The sequence below is a fragment of the Jaculus jaculus genome, chromosome 5, assembly GCF_020740685.1.
Source record: "Jaculus jaculus isolate mJacJac1 chromosome 5, mJacJac1.mat.Y.cur, whole genome shotgun sequence".
In the NCBI taxonomy this organism is placed as follows: domain Eukaryota; kingdom Metazoa; phylum Chordata; class Mammalia; order Rodentia; family Dipodidae; genus Jaculus; species Jaculus jaculus.
The window spans coordinates 58,280,555-58,302,774 of NC_059106.1; the positions used below are offsets into that span (position 1 = coordinate 58,280,555).

Consider the following 22,220-nt stretch of genomic DNA (forward strand, 5'->3'; position numbering starts at 1 on the left):
GAGGAGGACTGATAAAGGGATATTTCCTCCCTCTGTGACCCCGTCCTTCCCAACGCCTCTTCCAAGTATGTCAAGTTCTCCAGAAAAGTTGCTCCCAATGCTGGCCAGAACCAGCAGAGGAGAGGCTGCTAGTAACTACCAATCCAACGCCCTTCCCTTGCCAGGGCGCCTTCCTCCCAGTGACCCCCTGACAGGCCTTCAACAGGAGGAAATCTCCTTCAACAGGAGGAAATCTTTTCCTAGGATGGGAAGGTCACAGGGCTTTGACACTTACTTGCGCGTCATCTGGAACAGGAAGGCCCCATCAGGAGAGATCCACAGAAAAGCCTCTAGCTGGACCATGAAGGAAAGAGGGGTGGCCTTTCTCCTCAGTTGAAGACACTGTGGAAAACAGGTGGTGGTGGTGGGGGGTCAGGCCCAAATTGTCAGAACCCTAGGATTAGCCTCATCTTTACATGTGGATGTCCAGCCATGTCCTGTCATTGCACAGTGGATTTGTGGAGACCCAGTTCCATGAGTTCTTTTTAAACTCTGACGGGTATTTGTAGACCATGATCACAACAGGATACTTTCAAAATAAGACGCTATTTTGTTAGAAAGGAAGGAAGGAAGGGGGGAAGGAAGGAAAGAAGAGGGAAATTGAAATGCAAATACTGTGTGCTGTGAAACGCTATGCATTTCCAGGTTAAGGAGAGGGCTCGGTGTAAAGTGCTTGCTGCCCAAGTGTGAGGATCTGGGTTCGGATTCCCAGAGCCTATGCAAAGTGGTGCTGCGCGGGCATCAGTAATTCCCGCATGCCTACTCAGAGAAGGGAGACAGAGACGGGAGAATCGTCTGGAAGCTCATGGGCCAGCTAGCTTGGAGAAAGGAGCAGAGAGGAAGAGATCCTGCCTCTAATGAGTGAACCGTGAGGGCCCAAACCCAAACATTGTCTTCTGACCTTCCACGAGCATGCTGTGACACACATGCACCCGCACTCACACAACGAACATGCACACGCACCCGCGCGTGCAAACAGTACACACCGACAGGATGGAAGGGAGGGAGGGAGGAGGAAAAGAAAAAGGAAAGGAAAGGAAGGGAAAGCAGAGGCTCACATCTGTGGTCTCAGGAGTTTGAGGCAGGAAGATTACTGAAAGTTCAAGGCTAGCCTGTGCTACAAAGTGAGTTCCGGGCCAGCATGGGCTAAAATAACGTGAGATTGTTTTAAAAGACCAAACAGAGAAATCTAAGAGAAGAGGGGAATAAGGTCTGTGGCAGCGGTGGGAGATGAGGCTGCGCCCTCCCTCCCGGGCCTCCGCCCTCGGTGGACCGCGGAGGCCCCTTCCTTCCCCGGTGGAGCTGCAGAGCCTGCGGGACCCCGGGGCCGAGCGTCCCGCTCCCCGGGCAGCGTCAGGCGGGGGCGGAGGATGCTCTGGGGAAGCAGGAAGGACCAGGGCCCGCGGCCCGCCTCCCTGTCCCGTGTCGCCGGCGGTGCGCGGCTCCGCCCCCGGCCCGGCCCGGCTCCGCCCGCCAGGCCCGTTAGTAGAGCTCGGGGTCGCCGCCGCCGCCGCCGCCATGGGCCGGGCCCGGGGGGCCGAGCGCGAGCCGCGCAGCCCGGGCGCCGTCCCCGTCCCCGGCCCGGTCCCCGGCCCCGCCGCGCCCCCGCGCCGCCGCGCCCGCGCCCTGGCGCTGCTCGGAGCCCTGCTGGCCGCCGCCGCCGCCGCCGCCGCCGCCCGGGCCTGCGCTCGCCTCGCCGACATCCAGGCGGCCGCGCGGCAGGTGGGACGGGGACCGCGGGAAGGGCGGGGAGGGCCCTGGGGACGAAGTGGCGAGAGGACCGGCCGGAGGTGGGGGGAGGGCAGTGGAGAAGGGTGTCCGGGACAGGGACAGACGGACAAAGGCACGGAGGGAAGCCCTGGCCAGGAGATCCAGAAAGGCCCCGGACAGTGAAGGCGGGGAGAGCGCAGGGGACAATGGCAAGGACAGGATTTGAAATAGGACAGGGCCATTTGGAAAGAGATGGGAGAGGGACTCAAGAGAGTGGACAGTGGATGAAGACGTGCGGGAGGGACCAGCAGGGACTGGGAAAGGGGGCATGGGACTGTTCAGAGGGGACATGTGGTCAGATGCGCTGGGAAGCCTGGAGAGGGTGGAAGGAGCTGTGTGTAGGGAACGGGGAGATTGGGGCAGATCACTGGTGCTCAAGGCCAACCTGGTCCTTCCCAGCAGGAATCAGCACTGAAGGTTCTGGGGACAGATGGGCTCTTTCTCTTTTCCTCGCTGGACACGGACCAAGATACGTACATCAGTCCGGAGGAGTTCAAGCCCATTGCTGAGAAGCTGACAGGTACCAGAGATGCTGGAAGAGGCAGCCCGCCCATGCCCCTTTACCCCCATTCCCACCCCTCTCTGACGCTTTGTGAAGGGTGGCGTGGATGGGTGGGCACTTCGGTCTGTTTTGCTTGTGTTTTTGAACAGAAACATTAGTGAACATTCCTTGACCATCTGTCCCCACTGAACCTGCCAATACCTCCACTAGAAGCACTTTGTAGGTTCTGTCTGCAAACCTGGCACTATCCGGGGGAGATGGGCCCTCTCCTGATGTCTGTACAGGTTCACCCACTTGCTCAGGCTAGAAGGTGGAGAGCCAGGTAGACCCTGGCCATCTGGTTGTAGGGTCCTGCCCTGGCTTACAGGGGTTGCTGGAGAGAGAAGGCGAACACAGGACCTGAGAAGCTCATGCTCACCTGGGCAGCCACGACGGTCCCTGCTGACGTGTACTGCCTCGGTGCTGTCTGAGCCCTGGGCCTTCCTACTGTCCATTTTTGCCAAGTTGTAATCAGTAAAGGTAAAGGGCTAAGGGCTGAGAAGATGGCTCAGTGGCTAAAAGTGCCCGCTTGTAAAGCCTGCTATCCTGGATTCAATGCCCCAGTACTCAGTGCAAAGCAGAATGCAAAAAGCTGGGCGTGGTGGCGCACGCCTTTAGTCCCAGCACTAGGAAGGCAGATGTAGGAGAATTTCTGATCTCGCATCCAGCCTGAGGCTACATAGTGAATTCCAGGTCAGCCTTGGGTAGAGCAAGACCCTACCTCTAAAAACAAAACAAAGTGGTACCTCCGTCTGGTGTTTGCATCGGCCCTGCCTCCTGCACTGCATCCTTCTCAGAGCATCCTCACCGCCACCTTCTAGTCCTTTTTTATGACCAGAGAGCCAGAGTTCCCCTTTAATGACAGATTAGCAAAGCTGACTGGGCTTGAGGCCACTTTTACTTTTTTTTTTTTTTCTAACATAAATCTCCACTGGAGGAAAGAATCCCTCTGTTGCTTCTAGGCTGGAAATATAAAAATGGGCCATTTAGGAAAATCAAATGGCAAAGAAAAAAAGCAAATAAACACACACACACACAATCCAAGAAAGAAATAGAGACAAGCAATTCTTTCTAATTGATAGTTATGTGTGTTTAATTTTCTGCTGCATACCTTAAACTTCATATGTATTGTGTACAGTGGGTAAATGTTACTTTTAATTCAGGAAATGTTACTCTTTAAAAAAAAAAAAAAAAAAAACACAAGCCGGGCCTGGTGGCACATGCCTTTAATCCCAGCACTTGAGAGACAGAAGTAGGAAGATCACTGTGAGTTCGAGGCCACCCTGAGACTACATAGTGAATTCCAGGTCAGCCTGAGCTAGACTGAGCCCTTACTTTGAAAAACAAAAAACAAAACCACTAAAGGACCAGGCATGGTGGCACAAGCCTTTAATCCCAGCACTCAGGAGGCAAAGGCAGGAGGATCGCCATGAGTTTGAGGCCGCCTGAGACTACATAGTGAATTCCAGGTCAGCCTGGGCTAGAGTGAGACCCTACCTCGAAACCCCCCCCCCCACAAAAAAAAAGAAAAAAAGGCTATAAAATGTTGGAATTTTGTTTGTTTCTTTGTTTTGTGTTGTTGAGGATCAAACCAACATAAACTAAGCAGGAGTTTTAACCACTAAACCACATCCCCAGCTCTCACTTTTTGTTTCCAAGATAGGGTCTGACTCTAGTCCAGGCTGACCTGGAACTCACTATGTAGTCTCAGGGTGGCCTCAAACTCAGGGTGATCCTCCTACCTCTGCCTCCCTAGTGCTGGGATTAAAGGCGTGCGCCACCACACCCGGCCCACAGCTCCTACTTTTTTTGTTGTTGTTGTTCATTTTTATTTATTTGAGAGCGACAGACACAGAGAGAAAGACAGATAGAGGGAGAGAGAGAGAATGGGCGTGCCAGGGCCTCCAGCCTCTGCAAACGAATTCCAGACGCGTGCGCTCCCTTGTGCATCTGGCTAACGTGGGTCCTGGGGAACCGAGCCTCGAACCGGGGTCCTTAGGCTTCATAGGCAAGCGCTTAACTGCTAAGCCATCTCTCCAGCCCCAGCTCCTACTTTTTAAGACACAGGTTGTCACTATGTTGCCCAGGTTAGCCTCAAACTCCCAGGCTTTGCAATCTTTCCCTAAAAAAAATATTTATTTTATTTTATTTACTTATTTATTTGAGAGAGAGAGAATGAGCAGGCCCAGAAATGAACTCCAGATGCATGTGCCCCCTTGTGCATCTGGCTGACATGGGTCTTGGAGAATCGAACCAGGATCCTTTGGCTTTGCAGGCAAATGCCCTAACCACTAAGCCATCTCTCCAGCCCTTGCAATCCTTCTTCATCAGCTTCCTGAATAGCTAGGACCAGAAGCATGTGGCACTATATAGGCAGCTAACCTGAATGTTATCCTGTTGGGTGGGGTGTGAGGGGGTGGGAATGAGTTCTGGGACTAAACCTCTGGTTTCACATTTGCTAGGCAACTACTCTGAGTACTAACACACCCCTGGTTTTTTTAAACCTTTTTTATTTTAGAGAGAGAGAATTGGTGGGCAGGCCTGAGCTACTACAATCAAACACCAGACTCTTGTGCTACCTAGTGGGCATGTGCAACCTTGAACTTGCCTTACCTTTGTGCCTCTGGCTTATATATGGGAATCTGGAGAATCAAACATGGGTCCTTACGCTTCACAGGCAAGTGCCTTCACTAAGCCATCTCTCCAGCCCCTAATTTATTATTTTAAGATAATCTTACCAAGTTCCTCAGGCTGGCTTTGAGCTCACTCTATAACCCAGGCTAGCCTTGAATTTTTGGTACCCCTGCCTCAGCTTCTTGAGTAGATGGGGATTATAGATCTGTACCACCAGACCTGGCTACTGGTTTTATTCATTTTCATGTGTGTGTGAACGGGCACGTCAGGGACTAGACTCTGGCCATTGCAAATGAACTCCAGACGCATGTGCCACTTGTGGGGTTTGGTCTTATGTGGATACCGGGTGTAGTAGTCAACTCAACATTCCTGGGATGAACCTCCAACGCAGGCAGTTTATTGGAGGAATGGAATTTATCTGAAGCTTACAGATCCAGGGAAAGTCCCATAATGGCGGAAGAAGCTGGCCTCCTCTCACAGGTCCATGCAGAGAGAACTATCACTATCATTACAAGCCAGCGCACTCCAGGGACCCCAGCACTCTGCATGCCTTTTACTGGAACTCAAATCCGCCCCCAAACACTCCTGAGGGCTGGACCCTACAATATGCCCACAGTGACACCTCTTCCAGCCAGGCATCTGGAAATCCAAGAAGCTTTATTTATTTATTTATTTATTTTTGTTTTTTTGAGGTAGGTTCTCACTCTACCCCAGGCTAACCTGGTATTCACTATGTAGCCTCAGGGTGGCCTCGAACTCATGGCAATTCTTCCACCTCTGCCTCCTCTGGGATTAAAGGCATGTGCCACCTCACCCGGCTGAAATCCAAGAAGCTTTAATAAAATTGAATCTATTGGAGGACATCCACTCAAACAGCCACACTGGGGAATCAAATCCAGGCTATCAGGTTTTGCAAGCAGGCACCTTTATCCTCTGAGCCATCTTTGATACTGCTAAAATAATGGAACAAGCAAGGCAGACTAATGACCCTGCCTGATCCTTTCTCCCTTCTCTGAAGTGTTTAGGTTAATGGTTTTGAAGGTTTTACTAACCAGGTATACTGGTGCATGCCTGAAATCACAGCACTCAGGAGGCGCAGCTAGGAGGATTACCACAACTTTGAGGCCAACCTGATTTACATAACAAGTTTTGGGATAGTCTGGACTACAGAGTGAGACCCATATCAAAAAGCCAAAATGGAAGCCGGGCATAGTGGCGCACGCCTTTAATCCCAGCCCTTGGGAGGCAGAGGTACGAGGATCACCGGGAATTCAAGGCCACCCTGAGACTACATAGAGAATTCCAGGTCAGCCTGAGCCAGAGTGAAACCATACCTCGAAAACCAAAAACACAATAAAAAAGCCAAAAAAGGGCTGGAGATATTGGCTCAGTGGTTAAGGTGCTACCCTGCAAAGCCTAAGGACCCTAGTTGGAGTTCCCAGTACCCATGTAAGCCAGATGCACAAGGTGGTATATGCGTCTGGAGTTCATTTGCAGTGGCTAGGAGCCCTGGTATGCTCATTCTTGCTCTCTCTCTAATAAATAAAAATAAATTTAAAAGGAAAAAAAAAAAAAAACAAGCTTTACTGCACTGACTTACAGTGATCTAGAATAGTTGGAATCTCAGTCAAGCATCTGGGGCGTGCTAACTAAAAGAGCAGTTCCCTGAGTTTAGCCCCTAGAGGTTCCACTTCCTAGGCCCTAGGTAGGCCCCAGGCAGCTGTTTTGTGAAGAGGCGGCCTGACTGCTTTACATGGGGAACTGCTCTGCGGGCTGGAGATGTAACCAGTGGTAGAGCGCGTCCGTAGTATTCATGACATCCTGGGTTCAGCCTCAAGTAACAGAAAACATTGCAGAAGACTGTCTTTATGAGGACGGCTCTGACGTGCTCATCAGTCTGGCGGCAGGTCCCAGATCACCATGGCCAGATACCGTATGCATACTTTGACTCACCATGGGAAAGCGGCAGGATGGTCCCATCACAGGAACCCATTTCTCATGGGAGTGGGCTTCTTTGTCTCTTAACCCCTCATCACGGTTCCCTCTGCGTGAGAAAGGTGGCGGGCTTGGCCAGCCTTGCACTCCTTACACAGGGGACACTAAACCAGCCAGAAGAGCAAAGAGAAGCAGGTCTCATCATCGCCCACTGGTGATAACTCGATGACCAGCCTGATTGTTTCTTGCTTTCATTCATTGCTCTTCTTCCCTTAACTGAGTCAAGTCCCTTACAGTCCTTCACTACCCAGAAGAGGGCCATGACCCTTCATGCACTCAGAGTCACCCAGGCCTGGCTTTGAATCCTGACTCCCTCACCCCTGTGACTGTGGGGAAGTTGACCTCAGCTCTCTAAATATCTGCTTGCTATCTCTTTTCTATTTTTTTTTTCTGGAGGTGGGGGTGAGGTTTCAAGGTAGTCTTGGTTTAGCCCAGGCTGACCTGGACTTCACTATGTAGTCTCAGAGTGGCCTTGAACTCACAGTGATCCTCCTACCTCTGCCTCCTGAGTGCTGGGATTAAAGGTGTGCACCACCATGCCCAACTGCTTTTCAATTTTTTTATTTTTACTTTTGAGACAGAGAATGGGTGTGCCAGGGCCTTTCAGCCGCTGTGAATGAACTCCAGACGCATGCACCCCCTTGTGCACATGTGTGACATCGCATGCTTGTGTCACTTTTTGCGTCTGGCTACATGGGACCTGGAGATTTGAGCATGTGTTCTTAGGCTTCACAGGCAGGCGCTTTAATTGCTAAGCCATCTCTCTGGCCACCTACTTTTTTTTTTTTTTTTTTCATAATCCCAAGTCCAAATTTATTTAGCAATTTTTTTGTGAAACTCAAGCCAGCAACTCAAATAGCAGTTTTAAAAACCAAGCATTCTAGCACAATACAATCTAATAATATATGAATTTAATACTTACATGCTGAGCAATGGCAGTAGGAAAATACCATGTTTGTTTTCCATAATTGAGCCATCATGACTTTACAAGTGTAGAAAACTTTGCATGTACAGTAAATCACTGCAGTTTATAACATACCAGAGTTCTCAGTCTTCATCAAGATGCTTCGGGCAGCAGTCGTTGGTGGTGTGTGATGAGGGGCATGTGCAGTGCCAGGTGTGCCACAGTGAAGTCACCCAATGATCCACCTACTTTTTAAATATTTATTTTATTTTATTTATTTGAGAGTGAGAGAGAGAGGAGGCCATATAGAGAAAGAATGGGTGCATCCGGGCCTTCAGCCACTGCCTACAAACTCCAGACACATGTGCCACCTTGTGCTTCTGGCTTACATGGGTCATGGGGAGTTGAACCTGGGTCCTTTGGCTTTACAAGCAAGCATCTTAACCACAAAGTTATCCCTCCAGCCCTACATTTCTACTTTTTGAAGCAGGGTCTCACTCTAACCTAGATTGACCTGGAACTCACTCTGTAGCCCAGGCTGGTTGTGTACTCACTGTGATCCTCCTACTTCAGCCTCCCAGGATTTTAGGCATGCATTTCCATACCAAGCTGCTTCCCGATGTATACAACGGAGTTACTCATAACATGACGTGCCTCTTGAGGCTGTTGTGCAAGTACAACCTAGTACATGCTATTTGTTACTGTGGTGATGGCCGACTCTTGCCCTGCTCCATCCCTGACATCCCAAAAGAAGTGAGGCCAGCAGCCTAAGGGCATCTGTGTCCCATAGGGTCAACGCCTGTGACCACGTACGAGGACGAGGAGCTGCCTCCTGACCCCAGTGAGGAGACGCTCACCATAGAAGCCCGATTCCAGCCCCTGCTCCCGGAGACCATGACCAAGAGCAAAGATGGATTCCTAGGGGTGAGTAGGGGGCAGGGTGACCCCCATGGGTGGGACCACAGATGGCGGGGTCACCTGTGCCCTCTTCTTCTTCCCCCCTTCTGTCAGCTTCCTCTGTGTGCCCACTGCGTCCAAGACAGTCAGGGGTCTCTGTGCTCCAGGTTCACAGTCTGCTGGGGGTGGGCAGGAGTGTGAAGCACAAGTCCCCTCCCCACAGGGAAGGTGTGGGCCAGTGTTCTGGAGAGATGTCTGGCAGAGACCATCCCCGGGGGTAGTTGGAAGAAGGAGCAAGGGCAGATGAACCCTGGTGATACAGCCGCCCCCTTCCATGGTTACTTCCTGCCTGTCCATTTCTGCAGGTCTCTAGCAGAAGCCTGGCATCTGTCATGTGCTCTGTCAGTGAACTGAACCCAAGAAGTTTCAGCCCCGGGCAGAGGTCCCCAGAAGGCAGGGAGGGGCACAAGGGGTGTCACCAGCTCCTCCCCAGGTTGAGGCTCTGAGGACACCGTGTGAGCCTGGGCAAGGACCCCCAGACCCTCCTGCCTGTCATCTGCCACCTGCCCTCTTCCGCACTCCTCTCGGCTTGCTGGTGGTCCTACCATCCTCTCCTCCTCCATCTCACCAGGCTTGCTTTCTGCCATGAGCCTTCCCACCTGCTGTTCCCCCTGCCAGGGCAGCCTCGGCTCTTTGCCCTGCTCACGCCCACTCAGTGAAGAATTCCCACTTCAGAGTGAGCAAGAGCCTGAGGCAGAAGATGCCAGATAGACCTAGGAACTGGACCAGGGCCTGTGCCAGGGCATCCTGGTAGGGAAGGTGCCCAGGCTGCTGAGGGCCTCCTTTCCCAACTTAAATATATATATTTTTTGGTTTTGCAAGGTAGAATCTCACTCTAGCCCAGGCTGACCTCTGGAATTCACTCTGTAGTCTCAGGGTGGCCTCGAACTCATGGCGACCCTCCTACCTCAGCCTCCCGAGTGCTGTTATTAAAGGCGTGGGCCACCACGCTGGGCTGGCCTGACTTTATTCTTCAGCAGCAAAATGCCACAGCAGGTTGTGAACTGAGAGTCCCCGCATTAGATCTGTGTTTCCCAGGCTGACGGCAGGACAGGGCCAAGCAGGCCAGTTCCCGGGGTGGACAGAGAGAGGAAGGCAATGGAAGGAACAGCTGGAGGAAGCCTGGAGGGAAAGAAGGGGATAGATGATAGAGCAGGGGGCAAGGAGTCGGTGGCTAGGGCTACCCAGTGGCTTGTGGCTGAGGACCAGGATTTGGGGGGCCACTCGCCCAGATGAGGACTGTCGCGGGGAGTGTGTCTGGTGGTGAGGGACACATGGTGTTGAGGTGCTTAGGGCATACAGAGGGACTCCTGTGACTATAAAGATTTGGCCTTCCAGGGAAAGACTTGGAGTAGAGAAGGAATCGGTGGTGATGAGTCTGTCCACCAGATGAGTGCTGCCTCCAAAGTGGCAGAAGTGGGGTGGGATTTCTGCACTCAGGTGAGACAGGGAAGTGCGTCAGCCCTGGCAGCACCCAGCGCCCCTTCCTCTGGCAGCACCCTGAAAGGTCAGCTAGCCTGTGAACAGGACCAGAGGGCAAAGCTGGCCCTGATTCAAGACCTCAACTATTAGATCCCTCTGGGCAGGAATCTTCCACACCTCCGCTCACGCCTTCTGCTTCCCACTGCCTTCTTTCACGCCTGGCTCCCAGCCCCATGGAGGTGGGCAGCGAAGGAGATACCTGCTGCCCATCAAGGAATGGCAGCGCCTGCTGGCTGATCACCCTGAGGGCACTGGGCCCTTTTGTCCTGGTGATGATACATCAGAGGATATGATTCTTCCCTATACCTATAAGGTCAAGAAGGGGCAAGGAATGGTAGAGCTTTGCCAAGGGTACCTGCTACTTCTGGGTCCTTCCTCTGAGCTCCAGGCCAAGTGCAAACAGCCCTGTGGCTTCTTACCCTGCCATCTCCTGCCCACCCGCCCCACAGCCAGTGGAACTTGGGGAGAGAGAGCCTTGCCCAAAGGCCTAGAAGAGTAGGGGCTGATCACACTTGAGGCAGGGCTGTCTGGGGAGGAGCTTCCTTCCCCTTTCCTTATGTTTGCTATTAACTCTATCGAGGTTTCACCAAGGGGTAGATGGCCGCTTCTTCCATCAAACTCAGCAGCAAACCCAAACTTGATCTTTTCAGGAGACTGGCAGACTAGGGCAGGGTAGGGAGCCATGCAGCCTCCAGCATGGTGTGGCACCTATGTCTGGTCACTGGCCTATGCAGATAGGTACAGGATCTGTGAGAGGAGCAGGCTGGAGTAGTTTCTCCAGCACATCAGCTTCCCACTGATCAAGCTGACCTGGTCTGGTCTGCACCTGGAGGACTGCTGGGGTCCTGTTTCTCCATTGGGGGTCTGGGTGGAGCAGATGGGCAGAGCAGGGCCAAGCTTGTGACCATCCATCACTGAGGCAGGAGCCTCCTACATTCCCTCTGTTCCCCGGCCTGTGGTCCGGCTGGGCTTACGGGACATAGACAGGGCAGCCTAGAGCTGTGGCTTCCTCTGTCCCAGGTCTCCCGCCTCGCCCTGGCGGGCCTCCGCAACTGGACGACAGCAGCCTCACCGAGCGCGGTGTTTGCTGCTCGCCACTTCCGGCCCTTCCTGCCCCCTCGAGGTCAGGAGCTGGGCCAGCCCTGGTGGATCATCCCCAGTGAGCTGAGCGTCTTCACAGGCTACCTGTCCAACAACCGCTTCTACCCACCGCCGCCCAAGGGCAAGGAGGTGAGGACAGCCAGCCTAGGTGTGGCTCTCCCCAGTGCTGCACCTGCCTCTCCCCGAACCTCCCCAGCCCCCTGGGTCCCTGGGCTTTCAGGTCCAGGGCTGACCCTCACCCAGCAGGTCCCAGCCCCCAAGCCCGGCAAGCCAGCCCCCGTCTCCACTGCCACCCACAGGTCATCATCCACAGACTCCTGAGCATGTTCCACCCGAGGCCCTTCGTGAAGACCCGCTTTGCCCCCCAGGGTGCGGTGGCCTGCCTGACCGCCATCAGTGACTCCTACTACACCGTGATGTTCCGGTGAGTGGTCCCCACAGCCATCCGGAGGGTGCAGCCCTGGCAAGAGGGGACTGTCCCCACTGCTTCACCTCACCCTCCTTGTGGTCTCAGGGTCTCTGAGCCGTGGTTTCCTCACCTGAGGGTTAGAGGAAAGATGACTTACCTCACGAGACGCATGAGAAATGTCTGGAACTTGCCTAGCCCACAGTTGGAACTGGCTGGTGGCCAGGATGGTGTCACACATACACAGGGCCGGGTTGTGGGCCACATGTGCCCTGGAGAAGCTGTGGAACCTCCGAGAGGGTCAGGATGAGGCTTCCAGGGAAGACAGCGCAGGGACAGGCTGAGCTCTGATGGGTGGCAGCCTTTGGAGGGTCTCGTTACCTCTTCCCTGCCCCCTCCCCCGCAGCTGGGATCTGGCCAGGACCCCTAGACTTTAGGGGAGAAGATGGGGAGCTCTGGCTTAGCTCCATCCTCATCCCCCACAGGATCCACGCGGAGTTCCAGCTCAGCGAGCCTCCTGACTTCCCCTTCTGGTTTTCCCCGGGCCAGTTCACAGGCCACATCGTCCTCTCCAAAGATGCCACCCACATACGTGACTTCCGGCTCTTTGTGCCCAATCACAGGTAGGAGCTGGCCCCAGCGCAGCCTCAGCACCCTGCTACTGGTGTCCTTCCCAGCTCTAGGGGCGTCGAGGTTGAAGGGCACAGAGACCCCTCCGTCTCTGCTCCTTCCCTTGTTCCCTGGCACTGCCTCTTGGGAAGGGTCTAGTGCTAATGAGAGGCAGTGTGAGGCAGCTGAGGGGCTGCCCCCTTCTTACTAGCATCTCTCAGGCACTTTCTGTGCGGCAGCCTGCAAGCCCGCCCTAAAGCTGGGGCCTCCTGCCTTCCTATCACAGGCCCAGAAAGAACTGTAGGTCCAGTGTGCTTGCGCCACTGAGGATAAGGTCAGTAGGTGGGCAGGGTCCATTGGTGGGAGTTCAGGAAACTTGCCCAGAGACAGTGACATGTGACAGGTAGACAGATCTCTGGGGAAGGAGAGGGAAGGGCCCCCACCACAGAGCCTTGGAGGGGCTTCTGGGACAGCAGTGTGCCAGCCACCTACTTGCTCAGGGTCAGCTCTTTGTGGGCAGGAGCAGGGGACCCAGGAGGGGCTGGCTTCAAGAAAGTCTTCCCTTGGGCTGAAGAGATGGCTTAGTGGTTAAGCTATTTGCCTGTGAAGCCTGAGCTCCTAGATTCAATTCCCAAGAACTCACATTAGCCAAATGCACAGGGTGGCACATGCGTCTGGAGTTCATTTGCAGTGGCTGGAGGCCTTGGCGCACCCATTCTCTTTCTCTTGCTCTCATAAATAAATAAATAAAATATTTAAAAGAAAGATTGGGGCTGGAGAGATGGCTTAGTGGTTAAGCGCTTGCCTGTGAAGCCTAAGGACCCTGGTTTGAGGCTTAGTTCCCCAGTACCCACATAAGCCAGATGCACAAGGTGGTGCATACATCTGGAGTTTATGTGCAGTAGCTTGAGACCCTGGTGCACCCATTCTCTCTCTCTATCTCTCTCCCTTTCCCTCTTTCTCTCTCTGTATGTCTGTTACCCTCAAATAAATAAATAAAATAAAATAAAAATATTTAAAAGAAAAAAGAAAGTCTTCCCTACATACACTAGGTGTGTATGATGTTACAAGGATGAGGCCTGGCCCGAGAGCCGAGAGTCCCCTAGTTAAGTCTTGGTCTGGCAACAATGGGTATGTGGCTGTGGGCAAGGTCCTGGCCCTTTCTGGGACTGTTTCCTCACATGCAAGGTGGGAAGCTGACTCCTGGCCCGTTTCTCCCACTGATCAGGAGCAATAGAATGATTGGGAGAGCCTGAAAGAGTCCTAGGAGAGGCAAGGTGGGGATACTGGGTGTACCTGCCCCCGGTGGGCTCAGCTCAGTGCTGAGGAGGACACTTCAGCACACTTGCTTCCCAAGTTGACAGGGTCCTGGGCTGGATGACAGAGAGGGGCAAATGACCAGCCAGGACCAGCTGCTCCTGGACCTGGATCTGAAAACCAGACTACAGGGATGCTGCCCCCAAGCCCCAGGGCATCCAGTCACCTACAGCAGAGGCAGATAGTTGGCAGTCCCAGGGCTCCCCCATGTGGCAGACTTACAGATTGCACTGACCTGACCAGACTTCTGGCATGGAGAGCTTAGGCAGGCCCCTAAGCACTTGCCTCTGCCAGGTTCACTTCCTCTCCATTCTGTGTCCTGCAGCCAGGCACTGGCGAGCTCTCTGCCTGTAAAGTCCTGAGCTGTACCCGAGCCATGCTACGAGATTCCCTCGTGAATGGTCTAGGGCTGGCCCAGGCTGAGGTGAGCGGCCCAGTGACACTGTGTCCTCCTTGTCTGTAAATAGGACGGCTACTTAGGCTAAGCTAGATAATACCTACAGCGTGGCCATTGGGTTCTGGTACTGACATCGCCTGGCCCTGCTCATTCCCAGATCCCTGAACGTGGACATGGAGTGGCTGTATGGGGCCAGTGAGACCAGCAGCATGGAGGTGGACATTGGCTACCTACCACAGGTGAGCAGTCAGCTGCTCCCACCCAAGTGGGCAGGGCTGCAAGACCCTGTCCTGCCCCGGGGTTCTCGTCTGTCTCTCCACCTCCACAGTGTGGAGTATCGTTGGTGGTCTCTCAGGGTCCATCTCTGAGACACCCTCACCACCGACCTCTGGCCCAGATGGAGCTGGAGGCCGTGGGCCCCTCTGTGCCTTCTGTGATACTGGATGAGGATGGCAACACGATTGACAGCCGACTGCCCTCGGGGGAGCCCCTCCAGTTCGTGTTTGAGGAGATCAAATGGCAACAGGAACTGAGTTGGGAGGAGGCTGCCCAGCGCCTAGAGGTGACCATGTATCCCTTCAAGAAGGTGAGTTGGGCACGAAGGCTAAGGTCAGGCTTCATGGGGGCTGAAACTGGAGATGTGGACACAGGCATTGGACTGTGTGGCCAGAGACAGCTTGGGCTACAGGAGCTCCCCCTCTGCAGCACACACACACAGTTCTGAACAGGACACTGGCCTCTTACAGTACCTTTGTTCTGTCCTGGTTTGACCATAGGTCAACTACCTGCCATTCACAGAGGCCTTTGACCGAGCCAAGGCCGAAAACAAGCTGGTGCACTCGATCTTGCTGTGGGGGGCCCTGGATGACCAGTCTTGCTGAGGTGAGAGGCCCTAACCAGCTCTCGTGGGAGGAAGGCGGACTTCACACACTGTGGAGTACTGGAAGCCCTGGGACAAATCTGACTCTTTTGCCAGAGCCCTGAGCACTCAGGCCACCCAGGGCAGTGGCCTCAGGGGAGGCTTAAGACTGCTGAGCCCAGAAGATGGTGCCAGCTGAAAAGACTAGGCCCCCCAGAGGGGTTCATAGACAGCCGTTTTTAGCTTTGACCAAGCCGCTTCCCTTCCCTGGGCCTCATTTTTCCCAACAGTGAAAGGTGGATAGCATACCTAGCCCCCCAGAGTTGTGAAAGGGAATGGGAAAATGTCATAGAGGGAGATCCACAAATGAGAAAGAAAGCAGTGCTGGGGGATGGGCTTGGGTTTCTTCTTCAGAAGGGTGGTCAGAGACATGCTGGGAAGCCCTTGGGGTGTCCAGCAGTGAGTTCAAAGATAAGGAAAACAATCCAGTCACTCAACAAACATTATAGGGACCTGGTGTGCTAGATGGCAGGTCACACACCATCCCAGCGCGGTACAGAGGCCATTGTGGGAGGAGTAAGGCCAAGGGCATGAGTGTTCCACAGACAAGGCCCAGAGAGGCAGGGGAGTGTGTCGTGGGTGAGAGGGGGAGGTTGAGGCTTCTTGGAGACTAAAGTGACATTTCATCTGAGACTTTGAAGGGTGACAAGAGATTGTCAGATGATAGGAGGAAAAGGGTTCTGGATAGAGAAAACATCTGTGCAAAAAGTCCTAAGGACAGAGCTAAGTGCATTTAAGAAGCTGCCATTGGGCTGGGGATGCGGCTCAGTTGGGTGAGGTTTTGTCTAGCATGCTTGAAGCCCTAAGTTTGATTCCCAACAGCATATTAACCATCATTGTCATATGCATGCTATCCCAGTGCTTGGGAGATGACGGAAGATCTCAGGGTCATTCTCAGCTACATAGCAAATTGGAGGCCAGCCTGGCATACATGAGACCCTTTCTTTAAAAATACATTTATTTTATTTTAGAGAGAGCAAGAGAGAGACAGAATTGGCACACCAGGGCCTCAACTACTACAATCGAACTCCAGACACTTGTGCCACCTAGTGGGCATGTGCAACCTTGTGCTTGCCTCACCTTTATGCGCCTGGCTAACGTGGGATCTGGAGAGTAGATGATGGGTCCTTAGGCTTTGCAGGCAAGCACCTTAGCCTTAATTAAGGCACTTGCCTGTAAAGCCTAAGGACCCAGTTCAATTCCCCAGTACCTACATAATCCAGATACACAAGGTGGTACATGTGTCTGGAGTTCATTTGCAGTTAAGAGGCCCTGGTGTGCCCATTCTCTGTCTCTCAAATAAATAAATAATTTTTTAAAGCTGTCACTGCTGACAAGTTCCAGAACAGGCAGCATGTCTACCCCAGACGTCATCCCATGATGCTACTGTATGGACTATATTCATGTTACCCCACTACCCCTTTATTTAGCATTGATTCTGTGGGGTTTTGTTTTTTGCTTCTTTGTTCTTTTCTTGAGACAGGGTCTCACTCTTTAGTGTAGACTGAGCTCAAACTTATGGCAGTCCTATTGCCTCAGCCTTTTCAGTGCTATAACTACAGGCATGAGCTACCACCCCTGACCACCTTGGGGGGGGGTGTTGTATATGCACATATATGTGCAGAAGCCAGAGGAAGACGTCACTGTCCTCTGTCGCTCTTCCACCTTATTTCCCTGAGACAGCACCAGGGTCACAGGCGTGTGTGACCTCTCCCAGCTTTTGACCTGGACGCTGGATCGAATTCAGCAAGTGCCCTCACCCATCTCCCCAGTTCTCCACACACTCTTTCAACATTATTTTGTCTGGGTGCAGAGACATTGTGCAGCCCACGAGTTTTACCCAAGCCAAGATCACGACTATAAGTTAGGGGACACCTCACCCTCTGACCTTGGCTTCACTCTGAGCAGGTTCAGGGCGGACTCTCCGGGAAACTGTCCTGGAAAGCCCGCCCATCCTTGCCTTCCTCAATGAGAGCTTCATCAGCACCTGGTCCTTGGTGAGAGAGCTGGAGGATCTGCAGGTGAGTAGGGGAATGACCCAGGGAAGCCCCAAAACAAGGCTGGACCAAGATACCAGGAGGGTACTGTTATCCCCACAGAACCAGCAAAAGAACCCGTCCCACCAGCAGCTGGCGGGCCTGCATCTGGAGAAGTACAGCTTCCCCGTGGAGATGATGATCTGCCTGCCCAATGGCACCGTGGTAAGCCCTGTGGAGACTGGCCCGCCCATCTCAGCCTGTCTGAGGCTGTTGTCCCCATCACTAACATCAGAATCATGAGCAGGAGACCTCAGGAGCACTTTGGGGCCTACATAGCAAGGGCGCTTAGTCCATCAGCAGGATTGACTTGTCCCCATGTAAACCATGCCAGTTCAGTGGATAAAGCATGGCCCAGGGGGAAGGCTCCAGAAACCACTGCAGCCAGTTGTACGCTGGCAAAGAGGGAGGAAGAGGGTCTTGAGGCAGGCAGGGGACCAGGGCAGGGGCTGGTGGGAGCCCAGTTTCCAGACCTCCCTCTCCCTAAAGTTGCTGTGCCCGCCCCCCCATTATGCCACAACAGTTCTGATGGACAGGTGACCATCCATGCTGACTGACAAGACAAGGAAAATAGAGTGCAGGAGATCAGGGACTTGCGAGGTCAAGACTGCCCGTGCTTTCAAAACTAGCCCGCCTGTAGCCTCAGTCTCCAGTTCTGAGCAGCTGCCCCAGCCCTCAGACCTTAGGTGGCTGATGTGGGACACAGGGCTCCAGGAGGTTGACCAGTTGCCCCAGGGCTTTAAGGCAGGAGCCACCAGGAACTGGAGGGTCCATTGAGGGATGGGTAGAGCCAAAGAGGCAATGGACTCAAGGTTTCTGCTGGATTAGGTTCTGTGAGAGTGGGCCTTGGAGATGCTGGGGAGCCAGGGAAGAAAGGCCTGGGGTGAGTGCTAGGTGGCTCACTCTGTGGAGCCTGCCCTGGCCAGGACCCTGGGGTCCTGAAGAGCAAACAGGTCTCTGCCTGTGGGATGCCGTGTGGCATGCTGCTCACCATCCATTGGTTGGTTTACTCATTCAAGCCCTTGATCGGTTGTTCATTCCCTGGAGACCTACTCTGCCTGGTTCTTTGCAGAAAGGTAGAGGTGGCTCTGCCTTCAAGGCATTCTCTAGCTAGGGCAAGAAGAGGCTGTGGGAAGCGCACTGAGTACGGTTCATTTTTGATTGAGTTCAGGGGTCAGAGGAACAGAGGAGAGGCCTTTTAGGGGGCAAAGGGCAGAGGAGTAAAGAAAAGGTGTCCTTGTGTCATGGAAAGGCATTGGGTTTTCACCTAGTGGCCAAGATAGGGAGTCACCCCCTCAGCAGAGGTTACCTGTGGGAGCAGGGGCAGAAGGAAACAGCCCGCCTGGGCCAGCATCGCCAGGCACCCTCGGTGTGACGGCCTGCCTGCTCTCGCTAGAGTGAGGATGGCGGCCGCTCGGTGACTCAGGCAGACCTGGCCTGCAGCCTCCTCCTGGCTGGCTCTCCTCATCTGGTCCTTCCCCCAGGTCCACCACATCAATGCAAACTACTTCCTGGATATCACCTCCATGAAGCCCGAGGATGTGGAAAACAAGGTCTTCAGCTTCTCATCCACCTTTGAGGACCCATCCACGGCCACCTACATGCAATTCCTGAGGGAAGGCCTCCGCCGCGGTGCGCCTCTCCTGCAGCCCTAACTCATCTGGGCCTGCAGGAAATTGCAATAGGTGGGGCCCAGTCCCCACACACCCCTCCCCAAGGTCACAGTGTTTCTCAACCCATTTCTGAGGGATGCAGTTCCCACCCCACTCTGAGACCACCTCAGGACCTCAAGGTCAAGGTCATCTGAGGGTACCACCTTTGCTTTGCTCTGTGGGGGTGGGTGGGTGAGGGGCCCAGCTGAGACAATGGGTGCACTAAAAACTTGTGCCGTCATCAGCTCTTCTCTACCCACATGGCTCCAGAAGCTTCTTAGAGTGTCCCAAAATGAGACTAGAGCTGATTTCCCTGGACCTCCTACCTCAGGGCCTGGGGGATGTGGAGAACAGGGAAGAGATGGCTGGAATGACACAACTTACCCCCTTTTTTTCCTGGCTCTCTGTCACCAAAGGAATCAAGGAGCCCTACCCAGCAGGCCATGCCACCAGCAGCATGTCTATCTGTCTGGAGCCCTACATCCTGGCCGTTCCCTGGGCTGTCTCCTATGCTTAGTGTCCCCAACTGGGGTCATTCTCAGCTGATACGGCCTTCTAGAACCTGTGGGCAGAGCTCTCCTGAAGAAAAGGAAATCACACTTGTCACAGCACTGCTTCTCAGAGCACTCCACTAATGACCGGCCCCAGGCCTGTTGGGGACTTGGGGACATCCTCTGTGAAGTAGGTTCTGTCTTTAACTAGAGGGCCTTGTGGACTAAGACATTCGTGTTACCTGCCCTCGCACAGGGTCACAGTGGGACTGCTGGAGCCAGTGCCCCCATGACACCTCCTGCCCCTGTAGCCCCCACTCCCTAGAAGTATAACCTAGCCAAAGAACACAGCCTCCCCAAGACTCAACCTGTCCCAGCTACTGGGGATACCAAGACCAGCTCCTCCACTATGGGGTGGCCATCCATTCTCTTTGGCCAGTATTGGGGCCTTGGTCCACATTCTGAGCCACTCACCATGGCCAGTCTTTTTTTGTTTGTGCGTTTCGTTTTATACATGAAGTGTTTTTATATGAACTTTCTCACAATTTGTAGGTATTTTTTATAACTCAAATTCTAAGGAGAAAGAAGAGAGCAATGGCTTCCCTCAGCAGCTGCTCCATGATAGCTGGGTCTGAAATCGCAGATGGATCCAGTCTGATGTCCTCGCAGTTGCACACATGGAAAGAAACAGACCTCTCTTCCTTCTTCTCCCTCCCCCTGCCCATCTTTCTACAAAAAAAAGAAAAAGCCCTCCAGGGATCATTATGTCGTACTACCCTGCCCCCCCCCACCACAGGCCCATGGGTGCCTTGGGCTTCATTCATTAAGGCCTTGACATCAACCAGTCCCCTATGTGCCCAGTCCTCTCCTTATCCCATTGCCCTACCAGGGGCTCAACCTGAGACCTGACAGAGGAAGAAGGCAGGCTTCACCTCCGACCTGCCCCCTGCCTGACATTAATGTCCCCCTGTGGAGTCTCTCCAGTCTGTGCCAGGGCTAACAACAGCAGCCGGTTCCCAGAGCCTTCTGTCTCCAAGGCACTTGGCTAAGATTACAGGCATTTTCTCATTCAATTCTTACAACGAACCTGGGAAGTAGATAATTATTTCCCTCTGGCAGATGAAGAAACTCAGGAAAGTGAAGTGACTCCCCAGGGTCAGTCAGACACTAAAGTTGAGATTCAAACCCACACATGACTAAATGCTGTGTCTTGGTTTGGGGATGCTCTGTTTGACACTATATCCCTGACCCTCTCCCTGGGATAGTGAGGAAAACTTTGTCCTGTCCCCTAGTCTGCAGAGCCAGCAGCTCTTGTCAGGTTCTCTGACCTTCTGGGAGGCAGTGCTTCCGTGATCCGTACAGAGCCTGCTCTGTGCCTCCACCATCTTGTAGACATGAGCTCACAGCCCATGTCAAGCACCAGTTGCTTGAACTTTTGGAATCTTCATGTGACATCTGTCCCCTCTCCTACTTGCCCTCTTGTCACTCTTCTGCCTCTTGCCTCCCCTGTCCTCACCATGTCCTACAATAAAATTGGAGAGACTAGGGTGGCTCATGGTGCTTTTCCTTGGGCAGAATGTTCTGCCTTCTTTCCAAATTCGCATTCCTGTCTGTGAGGAGCTTGGCTTGGCAGATGGGCAAGGCAGTGTGGCATTTGGGTTGGGATGCCTTTGGGGACTGCGTTGTCTGTCAGGGCTTGAGTGAATTGCCTAAGACAAGTTTGTAATATACCCAGAGGTGCAATATACTTATTTTGAGACTACTGTGCTGTGGTGCTGGGGAATAATCCTGAGGTTAAAGTTGTCTTGGAAGCAGAGCCTGAGATGAGATAGGCACTGGGTAATTTTAGTGGAAAATGCACTTTAGGGAAGACCTATAAAAGAAGAGTTGAGATGGAAGAATGGCTGAGCAGGGACAAAACTGTCAGAACCTAGCCTTGCCCTGGTCCAAGAAAAGGACTCCAGGAATGTTGTAGTCAGGTTCACATTGCTGGCAGAAATCACCCAACCAAGAGCAGCTTATGGGGTGGGGGGAGGTAATTTTGGCTTACAGACTCAAGGGGAAGCTCCACGATGGCAGGGAAAATGACGACATGAGCAGAAGGTGGGCATCAGTCCCTTGCCATCATCAGGTGAACAACAGCAATAGGAAAGTGTGCCAAACACTGGCATGGGAAACTGGCTATAACATCCATAAGCCTGCCCCCAACAATACACCGCCTCCAGGAGGTTCTAATTTCCAATTGCCATCAGCTGGGGAGACTAACATTCAGAATTCCTAAGTTTATGGGGGACACCTGAATCAAACCACCACAGGGCATAAATCACACTGCAAAGCCAAGTCAACTTTTTTTTTTTTTAGGTTTTTCAAGGTAGGGTCTCACTCTAGCCCAGGCTGGCCTGGGATTCACTATGGAGTCTCAGGGTGGCCTCAAACTCACAGCGATCCCAAGTCAACATTTTGAACCTCATGTCAGTTGGTTTGACTTGGGGAAAAAAGTTCCCAGGTGAAGAAGTTCCATTCTCCTTGCACGGAAGTGGCATCAAAACAAGTTACAAAACCCCACACAAATGGGTGTGCATGATCTACCACTGCCCAGGAAAGGGCAATAATGATTACATCACACTTTGTCATCTTAGAAAGAAGGCTGAGCCTGGATGTCAGCCTTCATCATTTGAATGTGGTCGGAGCTTGAGTGGACTACCTGCCCTTCGTGTCTCTGACTACAACCAGTTCTATATTTAGGGTCCAGTGTGCAAAATAAAATGCACTGAAACATCCCAATTTAAAAGTAATTCGTGTCAGTAGTACATTTGCTGTCCTTTATCTGTGTTTAGACAGATGTACAATGTTTTCTGTGATGTCAATGCCTGTGGCATTCAGCAGGTCTGCATCCTGGAGTAATAGGCTATTCATTATCACCTAGGTGTGCGGTGGGCTTACCATCTAAGTCTGTGTAAGTACATTCTG

At 53.0% G+C, this 22,220-nt stretch overlaps 1 protein-coding gene across 1 annotated transcript; it reads left to right on the top strand.

Moving 5' to 3' along the window:
• Window positions 1-1,269: 1,269 nt before the first annotated feature.
• Window positions 1,270-20,795, top strand: Selenon (selenoprotein N). Its single transcript, XM_045149095.1, has 13 exons — window positions 1,270-1,761; window positions 2,212-2,329; window positions 8,674-8,807; window positions 11,343-11,552; window positions 11,723-11,847; window positions 12,315-12,452; window positions 14,310-14,391; window positions 14,550-14,738; window positions 14,929-15,034; window positions 16,980-17,092; window positions 17,171-17,272; window positions 18,592-18,792; window positions 19,176-20,795. The coding sequence occupies exons 1-12, from the start codon at window positions 1,270-1,272 to the stop codon at window positions 18,760-18,762; spliced, it is 1,980 nt and encodes a 659-aa protein (XP_045005030.1). The 3' UTR covers window positions 18,763-18,792; window positions 19,176-20,795.
• Window positions 20,796-22,220: the final 1,425 nt, after the last annotated feature.